Source organism: Chenopodium album, chromosome 3 (genome assembly GCF_948465745.1).
Source record: "Chenopodium album chromosome 3, dcCheAlbu1.1, whole genome shotgun sequence".
Taxonomy (NCBI): Eukaryota; Viridiplantae; Streptophyta; class Magnoliopsida; order Caryophyllales; family Amaranthaceae; genus Chenopodium; species Chenopodium album.
In genome coordinates this window covers 62,056,442-62,079,603 of record NC_137836.1, presented here as the reverse complement: position 1 = coordinate 62,079,603, position 23,162 = coordinate 62,056,442, and the positions used below count along the sequence as shown (strand labels likewise).

Genomic DNA, 23,162 nt, shown 5'->3' with positions numbered 1-23,162 from the left:
GTTCTTGTTTGTGTTTTTTTCACGGTATTAAAGAAATAGGAGGAGAAACTAGATGAAGTACATTAATAAAAGTGAAAAGTATAATCATAGATAAAAGTTAGAGCGAGAAAGTGGAAAAAAGTACAAGACATGTGCAAAATTCAAGGATAAATTAGATAGTATAATGATCAAAGTTAAAAAAAGTGATAGTATAATAGTCTTTACATACTGTCCAAAAATAGAAACAAGAACAATATTTTGGATCTTCAAAATAAGAAAATAGGAACTGTATTATGGGACGGAGGGAGTAATACCTCGATTTTTTAAATTTCGACATTTTTACTATATGCGATAATAAGAAGAAAAAAAAACTTTGACCACATTTCATGTATGCATTAGAAATCAATTAGCATGTGGAATTCCCCTTATTATAAATTTTCCATATAAACTTATTCATGGTCAAATATGTTTATTGGAGATCAAGCAATGCAAATACAAAGTGAGTCGAACTTTCAGGAATGGAACGGGTATATAAGGTCTGAATGTTCAAAAAATTCTATGCTTGTAATAACTTTTGTATTGAATTAACACTGTAGAGATAAAAATCAATTGCACTCATTTAATACAATAGTAATAAAACAAAGGAAAGATGGTATGACAATAACGAGGCGTTTGATTTGAGGGATAAGGATAAGACTCGTAAGAGGAATAATAAGGGATGGGGATTTAGTGATGGGGATTTTATAAATGTTATCTATGTCCTTTGTTTGGCATGGAAATGAGACTTCATAAACATTTCCTTGTCACATGTTTGGTATGGTAGACTAAAATATGGGGATAAATAATATTATTACATTTTCACGAGAAAAGACAAATTTCCCAACATACAATACATGATGTGTATCTTAATGGGTCAAAATTTTCATTTATAGTGAATAACTTATGTTATTTTTATAATTATGTTTAAAAAAATATTTGTGTTTTCGAGCTATAACAGAAGGCTTCAATGGAGGAGGGAGCACTAAAAAACTTCAATGTAGAAATGGAAGAGTTTATAATAGGGCCGTCTTAAGCAAATTAGAGGCCCAGTTCTAATTTTAAAAATTGGGCCCTAATAATAAAATTTTGATTTCAAATCATATTCCAATAATCTTCTAATCCGTGTAAAGTATTGTAGACACCCATCTGTGTCTCCCCAAAACCAAACCCGGTGATGAGTACCTTTCACGTCGAATCGTAATCAAATGAAGTGAAAGTGTGGAAGGTTTAGTGTTGCGGATAGTTTTAATTTCTTTTCTTTTCTTTTCTTTTCTCTCTGTTTTTTGAAAACCTATTTTAAGAACACAGTCAATCCAGTTTGGATGGTCCATGATATGGGTCCAATAGTAGTGTAGTTGGGTAGGGCTTGAAAAGAGCTTTCCAACGATATATTATAAGCCCAATTCCGATGAATATTGAGGAAGTTATGGCCAAATTACTAAAATGGACCCGGTTTGAGCCTTATATGCGGTCCAATGATCTAGATGAGGGCCTAATATGGATTTATCATTTCTAATGCAATTAGGAATGGTTTTAGTCTTCTAGATTCTTCTAGAAAGTTCTTTTCATTCCTAATTCAATTAGCATTGATTAATTGACTTTTGTTGACCTTTTAGAGTTTTAATCAGAATAAAAGAATGTTTTTGAGGAAAATACGATTTTATCCTCCTGTACGGTCAATTTCTATCTGATTTTAGAAAATGCGTCAATAATTTAGTCAGGGTCAGACGCCAGCATTAGCGCCTGACGCTAAGCTTGGCGCCTGGCGCTAATGTCAGCGTCTGGCGGTAACCTCGTTTTTGCGCGTCAGAACTCTGTTTCGATTTTCTATATTTTTAGCTTATTTTCTCTATAAATAGTCTTCTAAAACTCCGTTTTCATTCACCAATTCTCACGAATATTTTCATCAACTCTCATCAAGAATCTCTTGATATTTTCTCTCTCTCTCTTTTCTAAACTAGCCTTTTCTCAAAATACAAAATTCCGCACTCACAAGACCTAGATACACCTAGCCATATTCGAAGTTGCCTTCGCCCTAGACGTGAAAGGTTTTAATTTCTGAGGGTTTGGTCCCAAATCTTTATTTCAATCATTTAATTTAATTGTTATTTTATTATTTTCCTTGAAGTTACTAACGCGTGTATTTTGTTATTAGAAAGAGGTACGAGGCATCCAAGTAAGTACTTTAATGGTTTTTATTGATGTTATTATGTAGAAATCATGCTTAGATTGTTATTATGATTCCTAATGTTATGTTAGGGCGTTTTGATCTTCCTAGTATCATGTCTAGGGTAACTTTAATATCAAGTATGATTAAAAGTGTGATGCTTCCTATTCTCTTCCTAATATTTATGTTAGTATCATGTTAGGGCTAGAACTTTGATTTTTATTGCTTAGTGACATGTTAGGGTTTGTTATTAATCTTGTTAGTATCATGCCTAGGATCTTGCTATTATTATTATGCTTTAACATTATTATGATTATTATAATTGTTATTATTATGATTATGTTGCTTGATTATTTTTATTGTTATTGCTTGATCACACCTTTTATGCATGTTTAAAGGGAATTTGTACTTGTAATCACGCTTAATGAGATAATAATTAATAATCTTGTTAGGGTTAATTTGATTATAATTCAAGTGATCGCCAATAATAGTTTTATTTGTGCATCATATTCAACCAACATAGATTAAACAGGTTTAGGGTTAAACCTACTGATTGCATGTTAGTCAGAAAGCGCACATGAATACGATCAGAATAAAGTAGAGGCCTATTATTAGGGCAGGTTCAATCTCTTTTAGGTTGGATTTGTACCTTCATCCCCGAACTACCAGTCATGGTTCCAGACCTATTGGAGTTGACGGTCTCTTAGATCGTTAAGGGGTGTAACCTTCACCTCGTGAACGGTTTACAAGTTCCTAAAACTTGTTGGCGACTCTTTTGCTCTATCTTCTTTCCCTTTGGACGCCACCGTACTTTAGTATATGATCACAGTGGGGTTCAAGCTAGGGGTAACGCTTGAAATATTCCCTACAAGTACCAAAAACCCAAATTGCTTTACATAATAGAGTCACAAGGTAACTTTGACTCTAAAACTCCAAACTAATATTGTAAGTGAAACTAATTAATGAAAAAAAGGACCAAATAAAAAAACATTTAACTTTGATCAGTCTAATATGACTAGACTTTTTTTTTTTTTTTTTTTTTTTGAGGAAAATATGTCCCATATTTTAGTAATCTTTTTTAATATGTAGCTAAAAAAAATATAATAATAATAAACAATTACCTAGCTCATAGCCCACTGCCCCACTACCAAAAATTGAAGAAAAGAAGTCAAACATAAACTCAATGAGAAGAAACTAACTGTGTTCTTCCATGGATTATGGTTTAAGGACCAAGAATTGAATATTATCAATATTCCATTGTTGATTTATACGAAAAATGTTTAGAGGAGAAGATGAGTGCTTGATGGATTTTTTATTTTAAACAACCCAGTTAATGATAAATGGATGAATTGAATATGGAAGGTTTAACATTAATGCCTTTGGGAATTGCAATATTAATGGGGAGAGAGATTAGGGAATAGGTCTTGATATAGTACTGGTATAATGGAGGTGAGAAAGATTAGAGTAATCAGCGTTCTTTCAAAAAAAAAAAATTAATAAAAATTGGGCTCATAATTTGGGCCCTAACAAATTGGACGCCCTGTACGGAGGGGCTATTTGCACAACCTCTTAGCCGACCTTGGCTTATATGGAGGACGGCCTAATCCTTCCCACAAGGGTTAACCTTGTCCTTTTTTCTCCCTTAGTTTTACATATAGAATTAGGGTTTTTGTTTAATCTTATGCTAGTGATAGTGGTTGTTCACGACTCTCTTCTATGGAGGAGGAGGAAGCATGAAGAAGATGGGGCATGACGAAGAATGAAGCATAAAGAAAATAATATAGAATTTTTTTTTAAAAGATTCATATAATTCCTTTTTTTTTAGAAATACTCATGTATCTCATGTTGAGCTCCTGGAACTAAGATGGGGGCTGGGCTTTAGTATAAAAAGAAAAATAGTACTTCCTCATATTAAATATTTTCATTATTACAAATAAATAAAAATATAACAACATATTAGTTACGCTACAAATGTTTTTCTCTACTCTACTAACAAAACTCTCAAATATTGGTTTTCTTAGAATTTTTTTATTTTATACCTCATTTCCAAGTAATTTTTTTTATTTTATTAGATAATAATATATAGAAGATAATTACTTGGGTATATTGTTATTTTTTTTGGGAAAATTCAAGTTTCTATTCGTGAGAAACTTTATTTATCTCAGAGCAAAAATGTATTTTTAAATTATAAAACAAGGGTCTTTTGGGTAATTTATGCCTATTTACTTTGTCAGTGATGGATTGAAAATGGAAAAGCTCCAAAACAGCTTCCATGGAGGTTGGGCAACTAGTGTTTTTCACGAGCTTTATCAATGGCAAACTCTTATAGAGAAGAGAAGGGATATATATTGCACAACCGTACCCAACAATAATCACCTTCCTTTAGGATTAATCATTACCTAAATTCTATATTTTTTTCTTAGGGTTTTCGTTAGATTTGGCGACAAAGCCGTCGAAAATGGTGATGTCGAAGTTTGTTGGTCTTCATTGAAGTAGATTTAAATTAAGAAGAAAACGAAGAAGATGAAGATACATGATTAGCTGGATAGGAAATGAACAAAGGTGGAAAAAACCATAGATGGACCATGGAGGAGGGTAGTGACTAAGAAGATGAAGGTACTAATTTTCCTTTTTCTTATTATTCAAAATAAAAATGTAATTACAATTTTGCCACCGAGATAAACAAATGTGTGGGCTCCCTCATTATTTTGTACCTTAATTAGTAAATTTCCCTCTTGAAACCCTCTTGTCGCGTATTTCTCTCAACATAATAGTGTATTTAAACATATGCAAGAGGCTAAAAGACATAAAAAGTGCATCTGATGTGTTCCCCAATCTCGATATAGTAATATATTTTATAGAAAGATATTACAAAGATCTAATAACAAAAATATATTTTAATTACGTGAAGTTCATTGTGATATAGTAACTTACTCTTTTATGTGGCTGGATACTCCGTGTAGCTAGCTATTATGGAAGTTACTTTGTCAATGTTATAGGGTTACTCTGTCAATGTTATAGGGGTTACCCGTTCAGCGTTATAGTTGTTATCGCCATTGTTATAAGGGTCATGTGTTTTGTGTTATAGGGGGTTACTCCGTCAATATTAATATATTATAGACATTACTTCACTCACACTACTTGTCACAAAAAAAAAAAATGTTGTCGGATAAAAAAATTATGTTTATATTTTATGTTTCGATTATTATTGAATTAATAAGGTAGTTAACTGATTTTAAAAATAATAAATAAACAATTGGAAGAATTTTTAAAAGGGAAAATAGTGGAACTTATGGTGGTGATATTATTAAAAAAAAAAAAAAGAAGGTGCAATTATTGTAATATTGGTGTTTCTAAAATGAAACTGGGTAATATAACAAAATACTATGTAGGTAATTTTTTGGGGTAGTGTGTGTTATTAGGAAACATAATAGTGGAAGTTTTTTTGGAGGGTTTTTTTTATTATTATTTTTTGTTTTAGAAAAAAGACAGGTGGAAGTTATTTGGAGGGCAAAAAAAAAAGGGAAAATAAAAAGGGTACTGTTAGGAGGGTGATCCCATCGTAAGGGGGTCCTTCCTTAGATGCCCATGACCATTTAAAAGCCTAGGACTTTACACTTGTTAGGGCATATTAGGATTTGAATTCCTGGCTGTTTGGGAGACCTTGAATTAGAAATGATACTCTCATCACGCTTTTTTTTGTAAGAAACAAGTAGGAGTCGCCAATGAGTTTTAGGAAAACTCATAAACCTCGTTCATGCCTTTCTCCCAAGTAGAGTTCAGGGGATAATTAGCACGAATCGTAGCTTACCCATGCCCAAATTGGTCTACATAAACCAGAAATGAGTTCGGGAGCGAGGGTACTAAGATAACGTTCTCTTTAGAGGGGAATCACTATCTTAGCCCTAGTACGACCTCTACTAGCTCTTCCTTTTTCACAATTTCATTACCAAACAACATGTGCAACATGATACCTAAAGACTAAGTTAGTTGATTTATTTACAAGCATTAATCACGTAGGAATTACATTGCAAAAGTCGTTATTCTTTGTTTAATCAATATTCGTGAAAAGAACAAAATAAACAATATTCGCCTTTGTCTTAAGTGATAAAACAACAATTAATTAACAAATTCTATTCTTGATTAACAAAATTAAAGAATACTATGTGAATTAATTAATTAAAAGTTTGTTTAAAGTGATCAAACAACACTATTTATTCAATTAAAGTTATTTAAATAAAGGAAAAGTGATTTAACTAAGTGCTCAGGAAACTAATCGTTCTTCTTTTATGTTAAATCTCCGTATAATATGTTTATGGACTTTCTTTCTTCTTTATGCCTTCAAGGACTTCAATGGATTCAATTAGGGTTTGAAAGTATTTGGGAAGAGAGAAGAAAAAGTAGTACGAGGTTTAGGGTTTTAGAGTCGCGCCTTCAGGTGGCGCGCGCAACTCTCTGAATCGCGCTGGGTGCCGCGCGCATCTCAATGAGTCGCGCGCACCAGACGCGCGCAACTGATTGAGTTGCGATGGTTTGCGGTTTGCCTTATACGAAATCGCGTTTTTAAAACTTTCATAACTTTTTATTGCGAAGTCGGATTAAGGCGTGTGAGATATCATTGGAAAGCTCTGAATGTCTACTTTCCAATGCCGTAAGAATTAGGTTAAAATATATTATGGATCAAAAGTTATGGCCGTTGGAGTGCAAGGGTGTCATATTTAGGGCCCGGTTTAGTGTTTTGATCATAACCTCTTCGTTTTGGCTCGGAATTGGGCTTATAATATACCGTTGGAAAGATCTTTGAAAGGTCTATCCATCTGTATAGGCCTTGCATGGTAATTTTATGGTTGGTTTATCTGTTTGACTCGGTTTTCAACAATATAGGTTCCATTGGATCCAATCATTGCATTTGACGCATTTGGGTCCGTTATTAATCAAGTTTAAACATGTATGAACATGTTTTAGGCCTAATTAGTAATAGGACAAGGCTCTAAGATAACTTGGTCTCAAATATGGGTTTTAACTTACTTCATAATGCTTTTCGTAGTCCATAAACACTTCAACTTTGATCTAATATGAAGAATGGATTTTTGTAACATCATCGTACTTCCTTTTGGGACAAGAGGCCAAAAGTAGGTGTCTACAGGTACATATTCTTTTGTGGATCCTAATCTATCTAAAATAGTTGGACCCTTCCTAAAACACGACCTTATATGAATGAAACACAACTATATTATCTTCTTCTTCCTGCCATCTTTACTTCTATTTCTTTGATTTATTTTTGTTAATTTTTTTTCCTTTTTTGTCTCTTTCTTTTTGTAATCTAATATTTTTTTATTTCTTTCTTGATTTTACTTCTTTTTTTTTTTTTTTTTTTTTTTCAAATTCTTATTTCTTTCTCCTATGTTCTTTGATTCTTTTTCCCATTAATTTTCTGCATTTAACGTGATGGAACTAGTTCAAATTCCCAAAGATATCAATTTCAGGTTTGCTATTATGAATTTATTGTGATCAATATTAATTTATTTTTTTATTTTGAGATGAATTTGTGGGTGAAATCATTGTTTTAATATCAATTGAATTTGTAGAAACTAATTTGATTGATTTCAATTCGTAATCAATCACCTGATTATGTTTATTGTTCTTATTAATTTGATTGATTAATATGTTGTTCTCATTAATTTGTGTTCATTGATTTTGTGATGAATTTGTGGATGAAATCACTGTTCTAATATCAATTGAATTGTTGAAGTAAATTCGATCAATTTCAATTCATAATCTATTATGATCGTTTACTTGATTGTTTTGATTGTTCTCATTAATTTGTATGTTCAATTTGCTGAATACCACACCTATACTTTTGAACATTTAGTAAAAAAATCAGAACGATTGTAAATTTTGAACATTTAGTAAAAATAAATAAATCCGAACATCGCAAATTTTAAACATTTAGTAAAAATATTTGAACTATCGCAATGTACCACGCCTATACTTTTGAACATTTAAAAAAAAAAATCCGAACAATTGCAAATTTTGAATATTTATTTAAAAAAATCCGAACATCGCAAATTTTGAACATTTGGTAAAAATATATGAACAATCGCAGTGTACCACGCCTATACTTTTGAACATCGGCAAAATAAATCTGAATCGCAAAATTTGAACATTTAGTAAAAATATCCGAACAATCGCAATGTACACACCTATACTTTTGAACATTTAGTAAAATTATATGAACAATTGCAAAATTTGAACGTTTAGTAAAAAACAAAAAGTCTGAACACTGCACCACGCCTATACATTAGAATATTTAGTAAAAAAATATGAACAATCGTATGTGGTTCAGCTATTCTAAATGGACAAGGGTGCACAATAGACTTATTGATAAAAAGGAGAGTGGATGAGAATTGAGAGATTGGGTTTTGGAGTGATGTGGTGAGAAGTTGAGAAGACATTTTAAAATTATATAAAAACATTAGAAAATTTGTTAAAAATAATCCCAACTTTTGTTGATGCGCTCAAAATAACCCCAACTTTGTATTATTTTTAAATAATCCAAAAAAAATTATTAAGACATTTTTAATTTAATTTCTTAAGTTTTTTATCCCCAATCAATTACATGGTGACACATGTCACCTTAACCTGTTATAATAGATTTGGCGACCGGTTGGGACCATTTTGAGCGAAAGACCCCTAAAGTTCAGATTATTTAAAAATAATCCAAAGTTGGGATTATTTTCAGTGACGAGTGAAAGTTGAGATTATTTTTATCAATTTTTTCTTTTTAATTTTATTTTTTTGTATTTTTTTCAAGAGATACCAATAACCACCAACATTTAACTTTAGGTAGTTTTCTTTTGCGTATAATGGATATGCTCTAGTAATCCGAATAAAAGAGAAACTCAATGTTGTCAAAAAAAAAAAAAGAAAAAAAAAAGGGGGTCAAAGCCTCAAAGGAACTCAAAACAACATTAGTTTCCAAGTATGCCAACGAAACGCTCAAATGCCAAACATTTCAATTTTAAAAAATAAAAACCAAAACACTTAGCGGGCAATTCAAAATTTCGCACATACCACCCTCCACGCTGGCAATCCGTGTAAACCAAAACCAACCAATAGAATCAATCTCACACTCCCCTATAAATACCAAACACTCTTCATTCATCTACTTACTCATTCACAACCTCTTCATCTTCCTCCAATCCTTCACTCTTCAACTTTCTCTCTCCTTAAATTCTCTCTGCAAATTCAACCTACTAAAATGGCCGGCAAAGATGGCGCAACAGTCAAGAGCACTGCCGGAAGAGGCCAGCGAAAGAGCGGCGTCAAGTCTGTTTCTCGCTCTTCCAAGGCTGGGCTTCAGTTTCCGGTGGGTCGCATTGCGAGATTCTTGAAGAAGGGTCGTTATGCTCAGAGAGTTGGGTCTGGATCCCCTGTATACCTTTCTGCTGTCCTTGAGTATCTCGCTGCTGAGGTACCATTTCTCTCTCTTTCAATTTTTTGTTTTTTGGTTTTTTTTTCTTCTGGATTTTATTTGAGTACAAGTGTAGATTTCTGGATCTATGTTTGAATATCTGAAGCTTTGAATATTTTGATTTTAATTGAATGTGAAACTTCTGGTTGAGTATGAATTTTGATTTCTAGGTTTTTTTTTTGTTCTAATTTATTTGCTTCAACAATTTTGGTATTCTGAGGTTTTGTTATGATATTTTTCACATTTATTACTCATATTCGATTGAAGTTATATGATGGTTTGATTTTATAATTTTCATCTTTTGATTGTCCAGACTGAGTTTAAATCGAAACTTCTGATTTTGGGTTTGATTTTCTGATTACATTTACTACGTTATACATTGATTTAAGGTGATTTAATTGTGATAAGATTATATTTGAGTTGAATTGTTACATGAACCTTTAGTTTTCATTCTTCTGTTAATTGGTGAAATGGTGAATGAACAGGTTCTGGAATTGGCGGGAAACGCAGCAAGAGACAACAAGAAGTCAAGAATCATACCAAGACACATTCAATTGGCAGTCAGAAATGATGAAGAATTGGGCAAACTTTTAGGGGGTGTGACAATTGCAAGTGGAGGTGTTCTGCCTAAAATCCACTCTGTTTTGCTTCCCAAGAACACTGGCAAATCTAAGAGCGACAAGCCTGAAAAGTTATCTGAATCTCAGGAATTTTAGGGTTACAGGGTTTTCAGCTATTTGGGATGATTTTGTTAATGGTTGGAAAAATATTAGTAAAAGTTAGAAAGTATATGAAATTAGGGTTTAGTTGATTGATTTACTGGTGTAGTCTCTGCTCATTGAACAGTTTGTTCACTTTTATAAAAAATGGCTATTTGGTTCCTCCTTTATATTTCTGCAATTGTTCCTTTTGTTCTGGTTTGTTTCAATTTATGAGCTTAAGTTTTAATTGAGAGCAAGACATTGTTGATAATATAAATAGTGGTTCTTTTATTTAATCCATTGAAAATGAAATATATATCAACATATATAGTGCAAAACTAAGCTAAAATACAGAATATAATCCAATGATGATCAATTTATCACTAATTACTGTAAATATATTTGCTTAGTTGAGAGTAATATGATTATATGAAATGTTCTGTAAATTTTTTAGTATTTAGAACATCTGGTTATTTTTGAGTCCGACCATGCTCGCGTTTTAAAATTAACATGAAAGTGTCAAATTAATCCTAATTCAAATGGAATCCTAATTCAAATGGAGAAGTAGCAAATTCGGGAGGGAAAATGAAATCAGGGAGCTGAGAAAAGGGGGATGGATAGGATAAAGGAGGTCAAGGAAATTGATGAGTTAGAAGATGCGGATTTCCAATAATGCTTGTTGGATAAATATAAAGTCTACTCCGGTATCATTTAAGCAACTTCCTAATAATTGTGCGCGATTTAAAACGTTAAACTTTATCCGTTTCACTAGACAGTCTAGATTAAAAAGAAAAATGGTCATAAAATAGGACGATGATGTCCAATGAAACACCAAACATATTTTTAAAATTCGAATACAATCAATCCTATAACCCCTATAAATATCATATACTCCTATCATCTTCTCATACATTCAAAGTCTCTTCGTAATCCTCTTCAAATTTCTGTCTTCAACTTTTCTCGACAAATTTTTTTTTTGAACCAACAAAAATGGCTGGCAAATATGGCGCCAAAATAGTCAAGGGCACTGGTGGTAGAGGCAAGCATAAGAGTGGAATCAAGAAGGTTTCTCGGTCTACCAAGGCTGGTCTTCAGTTTCCGGTAGGTCGCATCGGTCGCTTCTTGAAACAGGGTCGTTATGCTCAGAGAGTTGGAACTTATTCTCCTGTATACCTTTCTGCTGTCCTTGAGTATCTTGCTGCCGAGGTAACATTTTCTTTCTCTTCTTTCCACATTTTCCTTCATTTTTTTTGTAATTCATTTGAATTATTTCTGGTGGTTTGATTAAATTTATTTTTAAAAGTTTTGATTTGAAGTTAAGGTGAAAATTCTGATTTTGAATACTTATGATTTTTATTTCTATTTTTACTACAATTGTACTTCAATAATTTGTTGATTCCGAGTTTTGATTATGATATTTTTAAGATACTTGATTGTTTAATTGAGATGAAACAATGATCAACTTCTGATTGTTATGTTTAAATTCAAAGTCAAAACCTCTGTTTCAAATTTTCATTTTTTATTTTTTTACTTCAGATTTTTGTTCAACTTCTGATTATTTTGCTTTTATTCCTCTGTATTAATTATTTTATATCTCAAATTCTGATAATTTGATTGTGACGAATGAATGAACGATTGAATTTATAATGTGGACTAATTATTCATGAATATTGTATGTTCAAATTGATGTAAAAATTGGTGAATGCTGAATGAACAGGTTCTGGAATTGGCTGGAAACGCGGCGAGAGACAACAAGAAAAAGAGAATCAAACCAAGGCATATTCAATTAGCTGTTAGGAGTGATGAAGAATTGAACAAACTTTTTGGCTCAGTCACAATTGCAAGTGGAGGTGTTATGCCTTATATTCACCGAGTTTTGCTTCCCATGAACACCAGCAAATCTGACAGCAACAACGGCGAATAGCTGTCTAAATCTAAGTAGTTTACGGGTTTTTGATTTGGGGTTTTCGAGAATTTGTGGATGATTTGGTATGTTTATGGTTGGTAAAATATATTAGTAAAAGTTAGGAGTAAATGAAATTAGAGGGTTTTAGTTGATGTAATGTGTGATGTTTTTGCTTATTCAACAACATGTTTACTAAAAAAAGCCTGCTTGGTACTTCCTAATTACTGCAATTTGTTCCTTCTGTTTTGGATTGTTTTAGATTACGAGCTTACGTGTTAATTGACAGTAAACCATAAAAAATACTGGTATTTGCTTTCACTTATTCAAATTTTGTTATAAAAATCTGTTTTTGATACATTTATGGCTATCTTAGTAAGATTTACGGAGTATGTATCTACGTTTTTACTAGTTATTTCTTGAACATACTCGGCCTTTTACATAATTATAAGAGAATTTAATGATGATAATTAATCCTAATTCAAATGGAGTAATAAGTTCTTTTGGTTGGAAGGGAAAATGAAGTGAGACAGTTGAAAAAATTGAAAAAGGTAGTAGTTCAACGGAGGGATAGATTGAAGAAGATGGGTGGTTTTCCATTGCTATTATGTCTATCAATACTATAAATAAAGAAGTGACGAGTGATGAACTGAGGAGAAGAAAAAGAAGCCAGTAGAATTAACATACTCTATAGCTTAATTCTTTTGAACTCGATTGAGCAAAATTGAAGTGAAATGAAGTTAAAATAAAGCTATGAACTTAACTGAGTTGAAAGTAAGTCCAAAGAATAGGGCCTTATCATGTTAAAATTACAATATATGTAAGAGTATGATTTATCAACTAAAATACTACGTAATACATGTCTTTCTATTAATGGTGTTGGGTGCTTCAGTTCAAGCATTGAATCAAGCATGAGTAGTAGCAAGTGATCGACCTCGAGGAGAAGGTAACTGCACAAAGAAATGGCTAGGGAAGTGGAATATATGGTTGTGTCTGTAGTCCTTAACTCGTTGAAATATGTGTGCAGTTCTATGCAATATTTAGCCATTGTGGTTGTCCTTGCGTATTAATGTTCCGAACACTATTTGGAGAAGCGTTGCATCTATCAGAAATCTGAGACTCAACTCGTCATTATCTAGTTCTAATTGCAGGTAATAAACTTTATCTTTACCTGTTGTTTTTTCATGTAGCACAAAAGGTCTAAATGGCAAATGTTTTATGTAGCACGGAAATGGCAGGGTTTGAAAACAGCTTATGGGGAAACCTTTTTTTGAAACTCAGGTCTTTGAAGTTAAGGTTCCATGCTCCCTAGCTTCTTGTTACATAACCATTCATTCCTTGATTAATGATGTAATGAAGTAATTACCAGTTTCCCTGCTATCAGAAAACTTGCATAAAGTAATGTCTTAGAAGTTTTGTCGATTGAAATCGTTAAAACTTTTACAGTATCAATGAAAAAAATGAAAAAGCATATTAAGGTGAATTGGAGAGTTTTTCAATTGCAAGGGAGTTATTTTCATAGAAGCTTTTATGATGTATTGGGGATTCATTTGTGTATAAATTTTTGAAGAAAATCTAATGTCATTTTGCATAGTAATGTGTGTCCATCTCTATTGCTGCATTTTCATCATAAACTTTACTTATAAGCCGCATTTTCTTCATCCGGATTGTTTGACAAAAAAAGCGCAATGTGGGATAGCTCACATGTGAGTTTTTGGTAAGTACATACATGTCTTAAGTTCATTAAAATTTACTTATAAAATATAATTAGGGTCAATAGTCAGAAATTACGTGTCTAGATTAGGATCATTAGTTATCTACCAGTGTGAGAAGGATTGCAAGTACATACGTGTCTGAGATTTGGATTAGTCAAATTTAATGAATGGTTAAGATTTGATCTAATAATGACTACAATTTTAACGTAGCCATTTGAAAAGTATCCTCTATATTAAGGTAATTAGTAATTTACATACGTGTCTTATGACCATTGGTAGGTACATACGTGTATTAAGACCACCGGTATGAGGTACATACGTGTATTAAGACCACCGGTATGTACACATGTGTCTTAGGACAATTGGTTTTTATCAATGAAAGAAATCAAGAAGTATATGTAATAATGTTTTTATCAATGAAAGAAATCAAGAAGTATATGTAATAATGTTTTATCATTGAAAGAAATCAAGAAGTATATGTAATAAAGATTTTTTCCAATGAAAGAAATCAGAAAATATATGTAATAATATAATTACATATCTCAAGATAGGGTAGATTATATTATATATTGCCCAGAACAATATTCATTTATTTCTGGTACCTACAAGAGGTTTAGCAAAAGAATCTTTGGTTAGTAAGTGAAGTTCACAAACAAAGGCTACAAAGTTATAATATACATTTGATGTCCTTATCTTCTGATTAGATCTCCTTCAATTTTGTTTTGTTAATATTCTTAATCTTTGACAGCTTATCTATCCACATTAAGACAAATTCTACACATTATTGACTAATTGTTTACTATCAATTTGTTATTAATACAAACTAGCATTTGCATGGTATATAACTCTTTGCAGGAGTCACTTGTTAGTTCACTCTGCTTATCGTCTAAAGCCGGTTGTAATAGTTATTTCGCAAAATGACTATTGAACATGACGAAGAAATTGGTGCAAGAGAGGCTGTGCAAGATGTTAAGAAGCCATTAATCGAGCATCGAAAGATCAATGGCCTCGAAAACAAGTCTTCTTCTCAAGGCAATGGTGATAAAGGGTCAAATTTAGTTGTTTTTATTAGTACTATGGTTGCTGTCATGGGCTCCTTTGAGTTTGGTTCTTGTGTAAGTTCATTTAGTTCTTATGATTTAATCATTTACTGTTAATTAAATCTGTGTTTGAAAGTAAAAAATGCTTGTTATTTTTTATAGGTTGGATATACAGCACCTACTCAAACATCTATAATTAAGGACCTCAACTTATCAGTGGCAGAGGTGAGTGCAGTTTAATAATCTTAAGCTAATTATACTTTCGCATTCATAAATTATTTTGTGGCATGATCTGATATGAGACGGTTTCATAATAACTTACCATTAGACGACACATGATAAATTTCCCCTTTTTTTTAATATAAAAATCAGTTCATCTTGTATGACCGTGGGCTCACAATAATTTGTCGTGAGATCAAAACAATTTTGTTCACTCTAGGATGAATTGATTTTTTGATTATTTTTTATTATTTCGTGATAAAATATTACAGTAAGACTTGCTTAGGAATACCTTTTAATATTTCCGGATAATTATTATGACTCAGCTCCACCTAAATTTGATATGAATTTTGATGGATATAACCTTCAATCGCAGTTGAAAGGTTTGGAATCTTGAGTCTCGGTCAAGAAACGCTAAGCAACACGAGCTTAAAACCTAAACTAGGCCAAGAATACACAAGCACAAGCTTACGTAAAACTTTATAAATTTCAAATCAATCAATCATACTTTTCGTTAAACACCATCACGTATTTATAAGCTAAATAATTAGCCTAAAAATCGGTAAAACAAATTCTAATCTAACTAGGAAACTAACTCAAACTTGTAAAGATAATATTTTGCAAATATGATCTTTAAAGTTAAGCTTATCTTATACTAACCGAATTAAACTAACAAAAATATCCTAATAAATTCGGTCATCTAATAATAAACTAAAAATAACAATAAAAATAATTATAATAACAATATTGATGCCTTGGAACCGCATCACTAAGACTTTATATATCTTGTTGGACAGTGATCAGCGAACACAGATTAGAGAGCCTAATGTAAAAGCCTGAGAGCCAAAAATCTACACGTATCTTTTATATGAAGAAAATAATCATGCATTTAATTTAGTCCAAGAAGATAAATTTCTGATTTGATGTAAATGTAAAATATGCATTGTACTAATGATCTCTTTCCAGCTGGGGTAGTTACATTTTCTTGATTCTTTTCACATAACCTTTTGATTCTGATTTATTTCAATAATAACACCAAATTCACCACTCACCAAGCCACCATCATCAACCAGATAGATTGTAGTGGTGGTGTTTTGGAGAATCGCAATTTCCATTATACATCTGGGTGTACCTAGCTCTAGGGACACCCAAGGTCAGATTTTGATCATACGTAGTATGTAAATTTGGAGCTAGCTAAACAAGAGAGCTACGAGCAAAAAATAGCCTTGGTTGTACCTAGATCGGTGTATAATGATCACTTTCGAAAGAATTTAAGTCATTCATAACAATGTACCACATAAAGGCTAGTTCAAAATGCACATATAGTACCAAACTACCAACAGAAGCTTTTCCAATGTCTAATGTCATTGTAGCCATTGCAATAAAAAGATGTACAACACTGATGAATGATAGATATATTGAATTTAAGGATTTAGACCTCTCACTGTAATACTACCTCCGTTACACATTATTTGCAACGATTTGACATAAAGTGTGAGAAGAAAATGTCTAATCGTTGCAAATATTATGTAACGGAGGAGGTACTATAAAGCTAATGCCTTTGTAAAATATGTCACCAAATGTTTGGAGTGAAAATTAGGAGCAAACCAAGTTGGTTCAACAAATTTGGAGTCATGGAAATAGTGCCATAAGTTTTATGAGTAAAGTCATGTACTTGACTTTGAACAAGCCTTAGAAGTCTTATCAGTTACTACATGGACTGAGACTGAGAATAGACTTTCATGTGTCATTCATGAAATTTTCCTCTGCTGCACCTTTCAGTTTTCGTTGTTTGGTTCTATTTTGAGCATTGGGGCTGTGCTTGGTGCAACCACCAGTGGACGTATTGCTGATCACTTTGGCCGAAAAGGGGTAACAAACATTCTGATGCCTACAATTGAAATGACATTCTGCATCATGTTTGACTATCAAATACTGGATGATTTTGATACTCGTATCACCTGCATCGAATGATTTGTTGTGTTTTAATAAAAACAGGCTTTAGCTATGTCAACTGTTTCATGCATTATAGGATGGGTTGCAATTTACTTCTCTCAGGTAATTGCACTCTTTATCATTTTATCTCCAATAATATTAGCTACTTTGCAATGAGATCAATTTTGCAGACTGATCACACAGCATTCTACTCATTTTTTTTATATCTTAGGAGGCAATTTCACTTGACATTGGAAGGTTTCTCACTGGCTATGGTATTGGAGTTTCCTCTTATGTGGTATGTTTTCGGCTTTTGCAAAATTGTACTCCCTCCATCTCTTTATTAATTTACACTTTCTCTTTATTATGTGAGTAATAAATGATAAAAAGTGGACATTAATAAAGAGACGGAGGGAGTATTGCTTTGTATAATCCCCTGTCAATATAGAGTTATATCAGCGTAGTATTGATGTTATTTATATTATTAGGTACCTATATACATAGGTGAAATCGCACCCAAAAATCTCCGTGGAGGTTTAGGCACACTGAATCAGGTATGTTAACATGGCCTAATCACTATTTAAGCTGCATTATGTAAAAAAAAGAATGCAGGAATAGATTCATAGTGCTTATTTTTGCAGCTTATGATTGTGACTGGAGCTTCAACTGCTTGTTTTGTTGGAACAATTGTTAATTGGCGAGTGCTAGCACTAACAGGTTATATTTCCTCTATAACATACTCATTGAAGTGTATGAAATTATGAATAGTACTGATTTTGACAAATTGAAAAGCCTCACTGATATATTAGCTTTTTCTTTTGCTTCCCTATTTTTGGCACTCTGAAGGAATCACACCGTGTATCATTCTTTTGGCCGGTCTCATTTACATACCAGAATCACCTAGATGGCTGGTAAGATGTGACTGTGACGACTGTCATTGGCTCTTACCATATGCGCATCTGTACTGAAAAATAAAGTAAAATGCAGGCAAAAGCAGGGCAAATGAAGAGGTTCGAAACTGCACTGAGAATGCTTCGAGGGAAAGATGCTGATATTTCCACTGAAGCATATGAAATTCAGGTGAAATTCTTAATCATAATCACATTATAAGAGCACATTGATGTAAAGTGATTGTGATGAAGTCCTCCAAATAGCTAAATAAGTGATTGATCAACTTTCTTTCTTGACAGGAAAACATAGAAACTATAGAACACTTGCCAAAAGTCAGGATGCTGGATCTTTTCCAACAAAGATATAAGCGTTCAGTCACAGTGAGATTCTTAACACCTCGATTTTTCTAATTATGAAAGAAAACCAAAAAGATCTTACTTTGAAGCTTCAACCTGAAGCATATTTTTGACTGCACACAACAGCTTTTCAAGAGATATTTTGTTGATAATCAAGAAAAATAGTCTTTGCTATTTATGTACTTCGTATAATGCAGTGTCATTTGCATAAAAACATCTTTTGGTTTGTAGATTGGGGTTGGACTTATGCTTTTGCAACAACTTGGTGGTGCTAACGGCATGGGATTCTATGCAAGCGAAATGTTTGTTGCTGCAGGTAAGAGAGTGGACTTACAATGTGTAAAAATGTTTCTGTTCAATAAGCTCACCAGAGTTTTTCTATTTAGTTATTATTGTTGATTAATTATTCCAATCACATTATGCAACATCAGGTTTTCCTTCAGGCAAATTCGGAATCATAATGTATGCAAGTATACAGGTATTTTAGATCATTGTATGACTTAGTTTGTGAAAGCTAAGATTGAACACTAGCAAATGAAACTATAAATAAATGGTTTCTTATGCAGATACCTATAACAGCAATTGGTGCAGTGCTGATGGACAGAAGCGGACGTAAACCTCTCTTGTTGGTAAGTTCAATCTTTGCAAGTTGCAACATTCTTCATACCGGAGCACTCAGATTATAACTCGAATTGCAGGTTTCATCTGCAGGAACATTTTTTGGATGCTTTTTGGTAGGATCAGCATTTTTAGCTAAGGTATTTCATACATCCATAAAACATCTACACATTTTCTCCTACATTACATGATTGTATTATAGAGTGTTATTGATTCTAATCATTCTGAGGTATTATTGTGATACAGCGCTTTGGATTTTTTGTGACAGAGGCTCCGTATCTAGTCCTAGGAGGAGCATTGGTAAGCCATCTAATCTAACATGATATGTCATGTTGCTGCTGTTTCTCTGATACTTTTTAATAATCTGCAATTCTCTCAGCTGTACATCGGCTCATTCTCTATTGGAGCTGGAGCGATTCCATGGGTTATGATGGCAGAGGTACGACTATAATTCAAAACTTAACTGTTAAAGGATCAACTCAACCAAAAGCTTAAGCTGATGGTTGAAGCCTAGGAACATGTTTTATATTCTATCACACACCCACTCTGCTAATATTATGTTAAATGATCAACTCAACCAAAAGCTTAAGCGGATGGTTAGCCCAAGAATATGTTTTATACTATCATTAACATCCTTTGATGCCTTTACTTAACGACTGTACATGAAGGCGCCTTTCTGCAACTTTCGAGCTGCATTTTTATCACCTTGTGTAAATGTCTCAAAACCGAGATTAGAAAATGTATAACTGATTAACATGTGGCTTAACATCCAAAAACTCTTAAGTTAGATTATACATATAACAAAGGTTTGCAAGCAAAATAATACTCAAAATGGTTTATGTATCTACCCTTTTGCTACAAACTTTGCTTTGAGTTGGATGTTTAGCCACTTATGAATAACTTTGTGGATTCATCATTCGAGCCCTAATCTAAATGATTTCGGTTAAGCTAATGCTTATGCTAATCCTTGCAGATTTTCCCAATAAATGTGAAGGGGGTAGCAGGAGGTCTGGTCAATTTGGTGCACTGGTTTTGTGCATGGGCAGTTTCCTACACTTTTAATTTCTTCTTTAATTACAGTGCTGCAGGTATTTTTATTTTTTATTTTCTTTTATGCTTAAAATTAATTATGGACTATACATTAGGTGGGAAAATATAAGTTTATTTATTTATTTTTTCATTTCAGGCACCTTTTATTTCTATGCAGCAGCTTGTGCCCTTAATGTCCTCTTTGTGGCTAAATTAGTGCCAGAAACAAAGGGAAAGACTCTAGAAGACATTCAAGTCACAATCAACCAAATAAAATAATAATTCATGTTTACTTTTTATTTTACATGTTCTTTAAATTTGAAACTTTTTTTTTAATGGTTGAGATGTTTTAGAAATTTAATAAAGGATGAAAGATTTTGCAATTTTTTTTCGTACATATGACAAATTTTGAGATAAATAGAGAAGCTTTAAATCTGGAGAGTGTAGAAGCAACAATAAGGCCCCCAATTTCAACTTTATTGAAATAAAATGTTGCCAATTAAAATATTTTTTAGAACAAGTAATTTTCTTTGGTGTTATTGATTTTTTTTCAGTAAATTTATTTTTATCGAATAAAATTTAGGGCATGTTCTCATACGTTTATTCAGTTCAGTTCAGTTCAGCTCGTAATTTCCTTCTCTTATAAAATATTCATTTCAGTTCAGCTCAATCAATGAGAACATGTCTGTATATTTACTTAACCTACTAATTAAACCTTAATTTGCTAGTAAGCACAATTATAGCTAGGGTTTTCTTTTCTTTTCTTTTCTTTTGTGTTCTACCCGATTCACCCTTTTTGGGGCTAATCCATATTCGGGGATCAATTCCCCCCACCCCCCCAAGTGTAGTCCCAATTACCATTCAGTGCGTTTCTGGTGCGGCTGGCCGCACCATGCGACATGGTGCCAAATCAATAAATGACAAAGTAACCCCCAGACAAAGTAACCCCAAGACAAAAGTAACCCCTGACTGACTTAGTAATCCTTGACCAAGTAACCCCTAACCGACCTAGTAACCCCTAACCGACCTAGTAACCTCCGACCTAGTAACCCCAAGTAACCCTTAGTAACCCCTGGCCGCCGACCTAGTAACCCGAAGTAACCCCTAACCGACCTAGTAACCCCAAGTAACCCCTAATCGCCGACCTAGTAACCCCTGACAGCCGACTTAGTAACCCCTGACCGGACCACCTAGTAACCCCTGACAGGATCTAGTAACCCCTTACCCACCACTAACAAAAAACTACCACCAACAACCACCACCAACGAACCACTACCAACCTAAACGCCTTGCCACTAGCCCCTAACCCACAAACTAACCTCGATCCAACCAAACCATTAAAAAAAAAAAATCAAATCGAACAAATACCTTAAAATGTTAACAATGGTTTCGAATATCACTTCAAATATGGCTAAAAAGGCCAAATTCGACCATGAAAATTCTAGATATAGAGTTTTCATGGCTGAATTTGGCCTTAAAAACCGTTTTCTGGCGACGGAGTCACCAAACCACCACTACCCTCCCAGCGAAACCTCTACCTCCGACGAACGAACCACCGATGAACGAACCATGAAGACGACAGTTGCGAAATTTGTGTTACGTTCTCTGAGAAAATGAGATGAAACTTCGGGCTTGAAGAAGAAGAAAAGAGGAGAGAGAAGGGAGAGAAAAAGAATTTGAAAAAAAAAAAAAATTTGTGACTGGTCACACGGTGTGGCCAGCCACATATGAAACTCTGTGATTACCATTACACCTAGCTAGTTTTAAGTTGATGACAAACAAGCTTATTAAGACACAAGAATTAGACAGAATTTGTGTTAGATGCAATCAAGCTTCCAATTTAAAATTATTTCCTAATACGCTGTATTTTGTGCAATACATCGCATATCTCTAAAAATATAAAAATTACTCCATATTCAAAGCTTTTTTTTTTTTCAAAGTATTTCTTTTAGAACTGGTAATCTGTAGTAAATTTTTACACTTATGAAAAGTTTAATGTAGTACTTTTATGTTACTCAATTTTTTTTCATCAACGATAGACATGCATTATGCATATTCATTCATATTTTGCAAATGCATGTTCTTCTCATTTCTTAACAATATGACATATAATTTGATTAATTTCATTAACATTATCGTCAATATGTCATCTACTATTGTCCATCTACTATTGCCTACCAAATGGACTTGTACTTAACATAAGATTGAGACGTTGATGATCAGAAGTCCCGACCATATGATATTACCACCTTTTGACTAGTTATAGCTAGTGGGTTGGGCCATGTTTAGTTTTCTTAGGAAGCCCATTTAAATGTGTTGGGTTAAGGTGGCCTAAATTCTATACGCCCAATAAATCATACGAAGTATCTATAAGCCCAAGAAATTGATGGAGAATTGTGAAAAAATGTAGAATTGGTAAATATTCATGAAAATTCTTGATTTATGTGACAATTTAAATAGCAACTGTGTAAAAATTTTCACACACTTCTTCTACCTCCTTACTTCAATTATAAATAGTGGCGTTAGGCGTCATTTAGGAGCAAGTATCCATCTACATAATCCTCAAAATATTCCACCGTTATATATTCTATGAGTGTCCCTCCATACATATCACATTATACACATGTCCACTTCAAATATCTAAAATATCCTTCTTTGAATTCTACCTTATAATTTAATGCTTTCAATGCTTATTTAATACAATTTGTTGTATATGTTTTAAAATGCATATACATGTACATAGACTTAGGCCTTGTTTGGCAAATGGCTGTTGGCGGTTGGCTGTTGGCTGGTTCACTTGGCTTGTTTGACCAGATGGAATGTTTGACTGTTTATAATGGCTTTTGAAATTGGCTGTTTAAGTTGCCTGTTTATAAAAGTGTTTGGTAAATTAATTGTTGGTTGTTGGCTGTTTATTAGATAATATGTGTGCCAACAAGCCAAAAGCCAACAAAAAAGCTACTCAAAGCAGCTTTTTCATTTTGGCTTAAAAGCCAGCTTTTTCGCTGACTAAAAAGCCAATTACCAAACACATTTTTTGGCTGTTTGACCACCTAAAAAAGCCAAAAGCCAAAAGCTAACCAAAAAGCCATTAAA

At 33.0% G+C, this 23,162-nt stretch overlaps 3 protein-coding genes across 3 annotated transcripts; all 3 read left to right on the top strand.

Annotated features, from left to right (window-relative positions):
• The first annotated feature begins 9,395 nt into the window (after positions 1 to 9,395).
• LOC145614462 (histone H2A-like) lies at positions 9,396 to 10,539 on the top strand. Its single transcript, XM_081669521.1, has 2 exons — positions 9,396 to 9,659; positions 10,145 to 10,539. Exons 1-2 carry the CDS (start codon positions 9,447 to 9,449, stop codon positions 10,373 to 10,375), a joined length of 444 nt encoding a protein of 147 aa, XP_081525647.1. The 5' UTR covers positions 9,396 to 9,446; the 3' UTR covers positions 10,376 to 10,539.
• A 370-nt stretch (positions 10,540 to 10,909) lies between these two features.
• On the top strand, positions 10,910 to 12,363 carry LOC145614452 (histone H2A-like). The gene is made up of 2 exons (XM_081669510.1): positions 10,910 to 11,566; positions 12,078 to 12,363. The coding sequence occupies exons 1-2, from the start codon at positions 11,351 to 11,353 to the stop codon at positions 12,282 to 12,284; spliced, it is 423 nt and encodes a 140-aa protein (XP_081525636.1). The 5' UTR covers positions 10,910 to 11,350; the 3' UTR covers positions 12,285 to 12,363.
• Positions 12,364 to 14,895: 2,532 nt separating this feature from the next.
• On the top strand, positions 14,896 to 20,291 carry LOC145625176 (sugar transporter ERD6-like 16). The gene is made up of 17 exons (XM_081678252.1): positions 14,896 to 15,093; positions 15,181 to 15,243; positions 17,020 to 17,109; positions 17,236 to 17,295; positions 17,405 to 17,470; positions 17,661 to 17,726; positions 17,814 to 17,889; positions 18,019 to 18,083; positions 18,160 to 18,252; positions 18,363 to 18,443; positions 18,651 to 18,735; positions 18,851 to 18,897; positions 18,986 to 19,048; positions 19,118 to 19,177; positions 19,284 to 19,337; positions 19,417 to 19,476; positions 20,011 to 20,291. Exons 1-17 carry the CDS (start codon positions 14,896 to 14,898, stop codon positions 20,194 to 20,196), a joined length of 1,413 nt encoding a protein of 470 aa, XP_081534378.1. The 3' UTR covers positions 20,197 to 20,291.
• Positions 20,292 to 23,162: the final 2,871 nt, after the last annotated feature.